The 12,434-nt window shown below is 41.6% G+C and overlaps 1 protein-coding gene across 1 annotated transcript; it reads left to right on the top strand.

Annotated features, from left to right (window-relative positions):
- The first annotated feature begins 2,921 nt into the window (after positions 1-2,921).
- LOC135504809 (zinc finger protein 892-like) lies at positions 2,922-9,883 on the top strand. The gene is made up of 3 exons (XM_064923721.1): positions 2,922-3,401; positions 3,778-3,934; positions 8,484-9,883. The coding sequence occupies exons 1-3, from the start codon at positions 2,922-2,924 to the stop codon at positions 9,626-9,628; spliced, it is 1,782 nt and encodes a 593-aa protein (XP_064779793.1). The 3' UTR covers positions 9,629-9,883.
- The last annotated feature ends 2,551 nt before the right edge of the window (positions 9,884-12,434 follow it).

The following is a 12,434-nucleotide window of genomic DNA, read 5'->3' as shown; positions in this document are numbered from 1 at the left end:
AAAAATAGAACAAGTAGACAGACATTTCAACCAAAATGTCAAAATTACAGTTGTTGCAAGCGTTTCTCTCCGATCGATTAACAACAGTGGCTATAGAGATATCCGTGGTAGTGGAAAAGGCGTTTGCAGAGTACCAGGATGAGATGTCACGTTCAAAGGAGGAGAATCAACGCCTGCAGAGGCTGCTGGATTCGGTTTTTAATCCCGATCTGAAATTACATAAAGCAGGTAGGCCAGTTTATATGTTTACATTACATTTTTAAATGCGTCATTTAACAGACGCTCTTGTCCAGAGCATTCCTTCTTAATGATTTAGGCACAATGGAGAGTGTTGGAAGTCAGGGTTGCCAGGTCCAGCTAAAAAAACATTGCCCAATGACCACTTTTAACTTGCCCCAAAGGCCTGAAAACTAGCCCCTTTTTCCCCCTACAGAGTTGCCACATTTATACAATAAACCATTTCCCCATAATGTTATTGAGCCAATTAAGAAGGAATATCGACGTAATTTGGAACTACGTTAGAAGCTAAATTTGGTTTTCATAATTTCAAAATAATGATTATTGCTTACTTGACATAACGTAATAAACTAATTTGAATATATTGCAATATAAAATATAATTTGCCTTTATTAAACTCGCCAGATAATTTTCCATCAATGGATGTCGATTTAACTTGTTTGACTGCTATGATTAAGCAATAAGGGACGAGGGGTTATGGTATATGACCAATATACCACCGCTAAGACTTATGGCAATGCGGAGTGCCTTGATACAGCAGTTAGCAGTGGTATATTAGCCATATACCACAAACCCCATGGTGCCTTATTGTTATTATAACCTGGTTACCAACATAAAAGTAATTTTTTGTCATACCCAAGGTATATGGTCTGATATACCACGGCTTTCAGCCAATCAACATTCAGGGCTTGAATCCATTTTGGCATGTGCATAACTATAGATAAATCTGACAGGCGAGTTTGAGTGATGAAAGTTGGACAGAGGTTCTCAATCTCTGAGCAAGAAACACTTGGACAAATGTATTTTTTTTAACAACATTTTTGGGGTGGACTATTTTCTGGCAATTCTGCCATTTCTTGCAATTGTGACATTATGTGCCAAATGTTAAATCAAAATCAAATCAAATTTATTTATATAGCCCTTCAGCTGATATCTCAAAGTGCTGTACAGAAACCCAGCCTAAAACCCCAAACAGCAAGCAATGCAGGTTTAGAAGCACGGTGGCTAGGAAAAACTCCCTAGAAAGGCCAAAACCTAGGAATAAACCTAGAGAGGAACCAGGCTATGTGGGGTGGCCAGTCCTCTTCTGGCTGTTGCATAATAACACAAGGCTACTACAACAATACACTGAAGTTATCGGCTATGTATTAAATCTATTTTTTTTGCCAGCTCCAATTTGTGCAAGTGGCACAAATTTGATTTGCAATGATTCCAGTCATTTTTAGAGATGGTGGCGCCGGCAGAGATGGTCGCCTCGCTTCATTCAGGTCCTTACAAAACTATGCAGTTGTTTTTTTGGTACTATTTCTTACATTGTTATCCCAGAAAATCTTAAGTGTTATTACATACAACCGGGAAGAACTATTGGATATAAAAGCGATGTCAACTTACCATAATTACAACCAGGTATACATCTTTCTCGAAGCGGATCCTTTGCTCGGATCTCCACCCTGGACATGCGATCTTATCCCAGAGACCGACCCAAAACAGCGTGTTCGCCGCAGATGTAGCAGCCTACTGGTCAGACTCAGAAGGCGAGCACACCATCCACCGCTTCCTAGCATATTACTCGCCAATGCTCTAGATAACAAGGTGGACAAAATTAGGGCACAAGTTGCCTTCCAGAGAGACATCAGAGATTGTAACATTCTCTGTTTCACGGAAACATGGCTCACTTGTGATACGTTGTCAGAGTCGGTACAGCCACCCGAGTTCTTCACACATCGCGCCGACAGAAACAAACATCTCTCTAGTAAAAAGAAGGGCGGGGGTGTATGCCTTATGATTAACGACTCATGGTGTAATCACAACAACAAGTCAATTTTTCTTCACCTGACCTAGAATTCCTTACAATCAAATGCCAACCGCATTATCTTCCAAGAGAATTCTCTTCAATTATAGTCACAGCCGTGAATATTTTGTTGTTCCCAGCCTATAACTTAAACAGGAAAAGCCCATGCTCAGATCAATACAATGCTGGTCTGACCAATCGGATTCCACGCTTCAAGATTGAGCGAGTTTATTAGCAAGTGCATAGGAGGTGTCATACCCGCTGTGACTATTAAAACCTTCTCTAACCAGAAACCATGGATTAATGGCAGCATTCGCGCAAAACTGAAAGTGCTAGCCACCGCATTTAATCATGGCATGGTGACCGGAACCATGACCGAATACAAACAGTGTAGCTATTCCCTCCACAAGGCAATCAAAAAAGCTTCATTATACAGACAAAGTAGAGTCGCAATTCAACGGCTCAAACGCGAGACATATGTGGCAGGGTCTACAGTCAATCACGGATTACAAGAAGAAAACCAGCCCCGTCGGGGACATCGACGTCTTGCTCCCAGACAAATTAAACAACTTCTTTGCTCTCTTTGAGGACAATACAGTGCCACTGACACGGCCTGCTACCAAAGCCTATGGGCTCTCCTTCTCTGCGGCCAACGTGAGTAAAACATTTAAACGTATTAACCCTCGCAAGGCTGCCGGCGGCATCCCTAGCCGCGTCCTTTAGAGCATGCGCAGACCAGCTGGCTGGTGTGTTTACGGACATGTTCAACCAATTCCTATCCCAGTCTGTTGTCCCCGCATACTTCAAGATGGCCACCATTGTTCCTGTTCCCAAGAAAGCTAAGGTAACTGAACTAAATTACTATTGCCCCATTGCACTCACTTCTGTCATCATGAAGTGCTTTGAGAGACTAGTCAAGGATCTTATCACCACCACCCTACCTGATACCCTAGACCCAATCCAATTTGCCTACCGTCCCAGTAGGTCCACTGACGATGCAATCACACTGCACACAGCTCTATACCATCTGGACAAGAGGAATACTTGTGCAAGAATACTGTTCATTGGCTACAGCTCAGCATTTAACACCATAGTACCCTCCAAACTTGTCATTAAGCTCGAGACCCTGGGTATCGACCCCGCCCTATGCAACTGGGTCCTGGAGTTTCTGATGGGCCTCCCCAAGGTGGTGAAGGTAGGAAACAACATCTCCACCCCGCTGATCCTCAACACTGGGGCTCCACAAGGGTGCGTTCTCAGCCATCTCCTGTACTCCCTGTTCACCCATGACTGCGTGGCAATGCATACTTCCAACTCAATCATCAAGTTTGCAGACGACACTACGGTGGTAGGCCTGATTACCAACAACGATGTGAGGGCGCTCGGAGTGTGGTGTCAGGAAAATAACCTCCCACTCAACGTCAACAAAACAAAGGAGATGATCGTGGACTACAGGAAACAGCAGAGGGAGCACCCCCCTATCCACATCGATGGGACAGTAGGTGAAGGTGGAAAGTTTTAAGTTCCTCGGCATACACATCACGGACAAACTGAAATGGTTCACCCACACAGACAGCGTGGTGAAGAAGGTGCAACAGCGCCTCTTCAACCTCAGGTAGCTGAAGAAATGTGTCTTGTCATCTAAAACACTCACAAACTTTTACAGATGCACAATCGAGAGCATCCTGTCGGGCTGTATCAACGCCTGGTACGGCAATTGCACCGCCCTTCACTGCAGGGCTCTCTAGAGAGTGGTGTGGTCTGCACAACGCATCACCGGGGGCAAACTACCTGCCCTCCAGGACACATACAGCACCCAATGTCACAGGAAGGCCAAAAAGATCATCAAGGACAACAACCACCCGAGTCACTGCCTGTTCACCCCACTATCATCCAGAAGGCGAGGTCAGTACAGGTGCAGCAAAGCTGGGAACGAGAGACTAAAAAACAGCTTCTATCTCAAGGCCATCAGACTGTTAAACAGCCATCACTAGCACAGAGGCTGCTGCCTACATACAGACTCAAATCTCTGGCCACTTAAATTAAGGGACTTAATAAAGGTATCACTAGTCACTTTAAATAATGCCACTTTAATCATGTTTACATATCCTACATTACTCATCTCATGTACAGTGGGGGAAAAAGTATTTGGTCAGCCACCAATTGTGCAAGTTCTCCCACTTAAAAAGATGAGGCCTGTAATTTTCATCATAGGTACACTTCAACTATGACAGACAAAATGAGAAAAAAAAATCAGAAAATCACATTGTAGGATTTTTAATGAATTTATTTGCAAATTATGGTGGAAAATAAGTATTTGGTCAATAACAAAAGTTTATCAATACTTTGTCTTCACAAGGTTGTCACACACTGTTGCTGATATTTTGGCCCATTCCTCCATGCAGATCTCCTCTCGAGCAGTGACGTTTTGGGGCTGTTGCTGGGCAACACAGACTTTCAACTCCCTCCAAAGATTTTCTATGGGGTTGAGATCTGGAGACTGGCTAGGCCACTCCAGGACCTTGAAATGCTTCTTACGAAGCCAATCCTTCGTTGCCCGGGCGGTGTGTTTGGGATCATTGTCATGCTAAAATACTCAGCCACGTTTCATCTTCAATGCCCTTGCTGATGGAAGGAGGTTTTCACTCAAAATCTCACGATACATGGCCCCATTCATTCTTTCCTTTACACGGATCAGTCGTCCTAGTCCCTTTGCAGAAAAACAGCCCCAAAGCATGATGTTTCCACCCCCATGCTTCACAGTAGGTATGGTGTTCTTTGGATGCAACTCAGCATTCTTTGTCCTCCAAACACGACGAGTTGAGTTTTTACCAAAAAGTTATATTTTGGTTTCATCTGACCATATGGATCATCCAAATGCTCTCTAGCAAACTTCAGACGGGCCTGGACATGTACTGGCTTAAGCAGGGAGACACGTCTGGCACCGCAGGATTTGAGTCCCTGGCGGCGTAGTGTGTTACTGATGGTAGGCTTTGTTACTTTGGTCCCAGCTCTCTGCAGGTCATTCACTAGGTCCCCCCGTGTGGTTCTGGGATTTTTGCTCACCGTTCTTGTGATCATTTTGACCCCACGGGGTGAGATCTTGCGTGGAGCACCAGATCGAGGGAGATTATCAGTGGTCTTGTATGTCTTCCATTTCCTAATAATTGCTCCCACAGTTGATTTCTTCAAACCAAGCTGCTTACCTATTGCAGATTCAGTCTTCCCAGCCTGGTGCAGGTCTACAATTTTGTTTCTGGTGTCCTTTGAAAGCTCTTTGGTCTTGGCCATAGTGGAGTTTGGAGTGTGACTGTTTGAGGTTGTGGACAGGTGTCTTTGAACTTGTTATCAGTATAAAACAGGTGCCATTAATACAGGTAACGAGTGGAGGACAGAGGAGCCTCTTAAAGAAGAAGTTACAGGTCTGTGAGAGACAGAAATCGTACTTGTTTGTAGGTGACCAAATACTTATTTTCCACCATAATTTGCAAATAAATTCATAAAAAATCCTACAATGTGATTTTCTGGATTTTTTTTTTCATTTTGTCTGTCATAGTTGAAGTGTACCTATGATGAAAATTACAGGCCTCTCTCATCTTTTTAAGTGGGAGAACTTGCACAATTGGTGGCTGACGAAATACGTTTTTGCCCCACTGTATAAACTGTATTCTATACCATCTACTGCATCTTGCCTATGCCGCAAGCCATCGCTCATCCATATATTTATATTGGTTGAAGTCGGAAATTTACATACACCTTAGCCAAATACATTTAAACTCAGTTTTTCACAATTCCTGACATTTATTCCTAGTTAAAATTCCCTGTTTTAGGTCGGTTAGGATCACCACTTTATTTTAAGAATGTGAAATGTCAGAATAATAGTAAAGATAATGATTTATTTCAGCTTTTATTTCTTTCATCACATTCCCATTGGGGCAGAAGTTTACATACACTCAATTAGTATTTGGTAGCATTGCCTTTAAATGTTCTATGGGATTGAGGTCAGGGCTTTGTGATGGCCACTCCAATACCTTGACTTTGTTGTCCTTAAGCCATTTTGCCACAACTTTGGAAGTATGCTTGGGGTCATTGTCCATTTGGAAGACCCATTTGAGACCAAGCTTTAACTTCCTGACTGATGTCTTGAAATGTCCACATAGTTTTCCTGCCTCATGATGCCATCTATTTTGTGAAGGGCACCAGTCCCTCCTGCAGCAAAGCACCCCCACAACATGATGCTGCCACCCCCGTGCTTCATGGTTGGGATGGTTTTCTTCGGTTTGCAAGCCTCCCCCTTTTTCCTTCAAACATAACGATGGACATTATGGCAAACAGTTCTATTTTTGTTTCATCAGGCCAAAGGACATTTCTCCAAAAAGTACGATCTTTGTCCCCATGTGCAGTTGCAAACCGTAGTCTGGCTTTTTTTTATGGTGGTTTTGGAGCAGTGGCTCTTCAGGTTATGTCGATATAGGACTTGTTTTACTGTGGATATTGATTATTTTCTACCGGTTTCCTCCAGCATCTTCACAAGGTCCTTTGCTTGTTATCCTGGGATTGATTTTCACTTTTTGCACCAAAGTACCTTCATCTCTAGGAGACAGAACGTGTCTCCTTCCTGAGCGGTATGACGGCTGCGTGGTCCCATGGTGTTTATACTTGCGTACTATTGTTTGTACAGATGAACGTGGCACCTTCAGGCGTTTGGAAATTGCTCCCAAGGATGAACCAGTCTTGTGGAGGTCTACAATTTTTTTCTGAGGTCTTGGCTGATTTCTTTAGATTTTCCAATGATGTCAAGTAAAGAGGCACTATCTTTGAAGGTAAGCCTTGAAATACATCCACAAGTACACCTCCAATTGACTCAAATGATGTGAATTAGCCTATCAGAAGCTTCTAAAGCCATGACATCATTTTCTGGAATTTTCCAAGCTGTTTAAAGGCACAGTTAACTTGTTGTATGTAAACTTCTGACCCACTGTAATTGTGATACAGTGAATTATAAGTGAAATAATAATAATAATCTGTCTGTAAACAATTGTTTGAAAAATTACTTGTCATGCAGAAAGTAGATGTCCTAACTGACTATAGTTTGTTAACAATAAGTTTGTGAAGTGGTTGAAAAACAAGTTTTAATGACTCCAACCGAAGTGTATGTAAACTTCCGACTTCAACTGTACATATTCTATTAATCTCTTTACATTTGTGTGTATTTGTGTGTATAAGGCAGTTGTGAATTTGTTAGATTACTTGTTAGATATTACTGCATATAGTCGGAACTAGAAGCACAAGCATTTCGCTACACTCACATTAACATCTGCTAACCATGTGTATGTAAATTTTACCAATACAACTTGATTTGATTTCAACATATGTATTGTATCAAATGCTAGCCTACAATGGCATATAAAGTGAAAGGCTAATGGGGGCAAAACTGCGAACATGGCAACCCTGGTGGAAGTTAGCCCAAGAATGTACTCTTAAGGAGTGTACGGGACTGAGGTAAAATTGGTTTTATATTGGATATTCAGTTCTCTCATCAATAGCTATTGAACCAAGTATGCCATGACTATATTCTGAAACAGAGTTGATGGAGAACAATCCACACCATAATACAATTTGGGATTTCAATCTTCAATAGCTCTTACACAACGCGTGTGTAGGCTGTCTTATGGACATGACATCACGTCACGCATTGATACTGACTCAAACTTGTTTGATGTTAGTCTGGAGTGTAATTTTGCTATCCATTTAGAATTAACTGATGTTTTTATTTATTATTATTTTCGTTTAAATTGTATAAGCTATTGAAAATTAGATGCACTTTTTTTAAGGGGGGCAACAACACACTTTTGGGTGGGGGGGGGGGTTGTTGTCCATCCTCCCTTGATTCAGAGTATATCATTGTCATGGCACGCTTTGTGGACGAGCTAATGAAGATTTAAAGCCGGCAAAGTTTTTACATTTGAATCGATCTTACACAATGCGGGTGGGTGTAGGCTGTGTTGCAGACGTGATGTCACGCATTGATACTGACCCAAATATATTTGATTTTAGAGTCTGGATAGTGTTTTAGATGTCAATTAATTCCAAATGGATGTCTTTTTTTATTACTATCATTTAAATTATTTAAACTATTGAAGATTGAAACCCGAAAACAAGCCATAGATTTTTGTCCATCCTCCTCCGATTCAGAGTGTATGTAAACTTCAGACTTCAACTATGTATCTTTTTTATATATAATCTTTAAACATAAAACAGAAATTCATTATTGATTTGAACCATAAAATGATTGAATTAACTATTTGGCTCCTACATCATCAGTCATATCTACACTATGTGAGCGATGCTAACATTAGCTAATAAATCATGTTAAGAGTCAAGTCACAGAGGTAGATTATTTATTGAAATGTGTAGATTTTTCTTGAAAGTTAATTCCTGTCTTTCCTTCCAGACCCCCTGCAGCTCACTCTCACTGTCTCTGAAGACGAGGTTCCACCTGACCAGCAGCACTCTGAGCAGGTTTGGAGTGATCAAGAGGACACAGAGTTCTTCATTCCCTGTGTGGAAAGTGACAGTGATCAGGGCTCACACCAAACTGGGAAAAACAGCAAGAGGGACTCCCTATCCACAATTTCAGCAGAACAGATCCAAACAAAACCTGAAGAAGAGGATGACGGAATATCAGAATCAACCAGTTATGCTCCCCTCACACAGTTAAAGCCTCTAAAAATCAAGAGGACACAGTTAAAGAAAGGACAAAGCTCTTACATCTGCGCTGAGGTCAAGACAACCAGTGAGCTGATTGAGCCACTGAGGGATCACACAAGGAAGAGGTCCTACAGTTGTACTGAATGCACAGCAACCTATGACAGACCATGTCATTTGAAAACGCACAAGAGAACTCACACAGGTGAGAAACCATTTGAGTGCAAAGACTGTGGTAAATGCTTTAACCGCAAGTATTGCCTGCACGTGCATATGTTAACACACACACGGGAGAAACCGTACTGCTGCCATTATTGTGGTAAATGCTTCGCTCTAAACACAAGACTAATAGATCATCTGAGGATACACACAGGGGAGAAACCATACAAGTGCCCTTTCTGTGCCAGATGCTTTACATTTCTATCTCACTTAAGTCGTCACAAGAAGCTCCATACAGGAGAGAGGCCATTTCAATGCAATGTATGTGGGAAATGCTACACACGGAAGGAGCACCTGACAGACCATATGAGATCCCACACTGGAACAAAACCATACAGCTGTAAGCAATGTGGCAAATGCTACAAACTGCAGGGAAACCTGAGATCGCATATGGCGAGTCACACAGGGGGGAAATCATGCAAGTGCCCTGTGTGTGGACTAGGTGTTATAAATCTTAATCGCCACATGCAAGTTCATGCAGGTGAGAAACCGCATCAATGCCAAGATTGTGGGAAGTGCTTTAACCGAAAGGAAAAACTGACAGAGCACTTAAGGACTCACACAGGAGAGAAACCGTATCGATGTCATGAATGTGGTGAATGCTTTAGGCTCAATGTAACCCTGAAGAAACACATGATGACGCACTCTGCTGCGGCAATTACTTCTCCATGAAAGAAGATTTGAGAACTCAAGAGGACACACACAGGGACAAATCTGTTCACTGCTTAGTGCATTGCATGTTTCAGCAATATTGTTTAGATTTTAATTTGAACAATGTTTCAGTCAGAAGGGTACAAAAGCTGAAAAGTAAGACGCATATCCAGTCAGAAGGGTACCTTGAACTGTGACATGCGGTTTTAAACGGGACAGAAACTGTATAGGTGCAATGATTCTGGTCAATGCCCTAATAAAAAGGCATGCTTGAAAAAAAACTAACATTTGCTGTGTATTTTTTATGCATTTGAAGAACACAACACCACAGTATGTGCAAAAAGATCAATCTTGAAAGAGGTTTGTGTGGTGCAAATGAACAGTATACGTCGAAAAAATAAAGAGTAGACCTCGTAGCTATTATGATTTTAAATGATACACACACAAAGCTTATTTCTCTCAAATGCTGTGCACACATTTATTTACATCCCTGTTAGTGAGCATTTCTCCTTTGCCTAGGTAGTCCCTCCACTTGATAGTTGTGGCATATCAAGAAGCTGACTAAACAGGATGGTCATTACACGTGTGCAGCTTGTGCTGGGGACAAAAGGCCACACTAAAATGTGCAGTTTTGTCACAACACAATGCCGCAGATGTCTCATGTTTTGAGGGAGCGTGCAAATTGGCATTCTGACTGCAGGAATGTCCACCAGAGTTGTTGCCAGAGTATTGAATGTTTATTTTTCTCCTATAAGCTGCCTCCAACGTCATTTTTGAGAGTTTAGCAGGAAGTCCAACCGGCCTCATAACCACAGACCACGTGTAACTATGCCAGCCCAGGACCTCCACATCCGGCTTCTTCCCCTGCGGGATCTTCTGAGAAACAGAAGTATTTCAGTCTGTAATAAAGCCCTTTTGTGGGGGAAAACTAATTCTGATTGGCTGGGCCTGGAATCCAAATGGGTGGGCCTATGCCCTTGCCCAACCATGGTTGCCCATTTATATGAAATCCATAGATTAGGCCTAATTAATTCCTTATATGAACTGTAAATCAGTAAAATTGTTGCATGTTGCATTTATATTTTTGTCAAGTATATTATTTCATAATTTCTTGTTAACAATATTAATCTTAGATCTTCACCAGTTATACTGTAAATGCTTATGCAAACACCGTTGCCTTCCATAGGTTTTCCCCCATTTGGAGACCAGACCTTTTTTCTTTTTTTAATATGTGTTTTGAGTTGCAGTGACCTTTTTATTTAATATATTATGTGTGCCTCATTCTAATTTAGTATGATTTATTTGGCAGTGACCTTTTATTTAATATATTTTGTATTCCTTCATTTTTGTACAAAAGCTGAAGAAAATACACACATCACATGCTGTTTTTTTGCAGGTGCTGGAGTTATAGGGGAACTTCCTCATGCGCCCAGATGATTTTATTGTTACAACGGATGGATGCCTGATGAGACCTAATGGTCAAAATGTTATAATTTCAAAATCATCTGGGAGCATAAACAGCAGTGTGCGCCATTTTGCTTTTATTTTTCACCTCATTCTAATTTTACACGATCTATGGCTTGCTGTGTTTCTCCCTTGTGTTTTCTAATTGATTCATTAAAGACTCCTCCCCCTTGACTGTGCTCCTTGGAGATGGGAGTTGGCCCAGGCATGCCACAACTGGGCCTGATTTGATTTAAAGAGCTCCCACAAAAAGGAGCTTTCAGCCCCAGCCTAGGCCTGCTCCTGGAGGGAGAAGACACCCAGTCAGCATAGATACCAGGAGCCAGAGGGGGACCAGAGTCGACAACGCTCTCTACCACACAGATAAATGGCAATCGATCCCTCTAAGCATGTGAGGGTGAGGTGAAATACTTCTAATCAGAATGGATCCCTCCCTCATCCATCTTTTTCTCTCTCCCTCTGGCTACCACTGCTGTTCCGTGGGCTGGGTGCCCACAATGGATGACGGCGCATGACTACCGACAACGAACAAGCGTTGGAATGGTGGTGGCCATCTTGAGGACCTCCAGCAGCATGGATTGTATCTCTGTATTTTCAGGTTCCATTGAGTATAATTTTTGATTTTATAAGACCTTTTTCATGCCGCTTGAAATGAAATTTCATACCAATTTTGAGGTCTGCGTGCCCCACAAACCTGCTGATATTCCAATGAGTAGGCTAATCACCTAATATAGAAAGGACAAACATCATGCTGGACTCTACCTTAAACTTAAATCTGGTGCTGGATCCTCGTGTGTGTGTGTGTGTGTGTGTGTGTGTGTATAATCCAAAGATCAGAAATAGGTAAATAAACATACATTTGTATTGCTGCACAAATGTTCGGTACGAGCCCATGAAACATTTGCATAATTGGGCACAACTGACAATCCCAAAGCAGATCCTTGAACCTGAAGAAACGTTTGAAGACCATTATCTTCAGGTTCAAGGAACTGCTATGGGATTGTCAGTTGTGCCCAATTATGCAAATGTATTTATGGTCTCGTACCGAATGGGGAAATTTGAGTTGGACATTTTTTATACGGTAATAATCTCCTATTCTAAGTTAATCAAAGTGTTTTATGAAATCGATGACATCTTTTTTTCATTTGGTTAGGTAAATTGGAGGAATGTTTTACATACATGAATTCATTAATGCCATCCATTAAATTATGTTAGTATCCGATAAAGAACATGTTTCCTTTTTGGAAAGATGGCAATTGCTTGCACACTGAGGTGTATAGAAAATAACCAGATTGAAATACCTTTCTTCATTTCAACAGTTATCATATTTTTTTTTTTTTTTACCATAGCCAACTCCTTTTGC

This window comes from Oncorhynchus masou, chromosome 1 (genome assembly GCF_036934945.1).
Source record: "Oncorhynchus masou masou isolate Uvic2021 chromosome 1, UVic_Omas_1.1, whole genome shotgun sequence".
In the NCBI taxonomy this organism is placed as follows: domain Eukaryota; kingdom Metazoa; phylum Chordata; class Actinopteri; order Salmoniformes; family Salmonidae; genus Oncorhynchus; species Oncorhynchus masou.
The sequence above is the reverse complement of the archived record's forward strand: the minus strand, read 5'-3'. Positions and strand labels throughout refer to the sequence as shown.

Coding starts and splice junctions, on each gene's coding strand:
- LOC135504809 (XM_064923721.1), top strand. CDS start 2,922: ATGAAGTGCTTTGAGAGACTAGTCAAGGATCTTATCACCACCACCCTA. Junction 3,402..3,777: donor GCCTGATTACCAACAACGAT/GTGAGGGCGCTC, acceptor AGGGCTCTCTAG/AGAGTGGTGTGGTCTGCACA. Junction 3,935..8,483: donor ACTATCATCCAGAAGGCGAG/GTCAGTACAGGT, acceptor CTTTCCTTCCAG/ACCCCCTGCAGCTCACTCTC.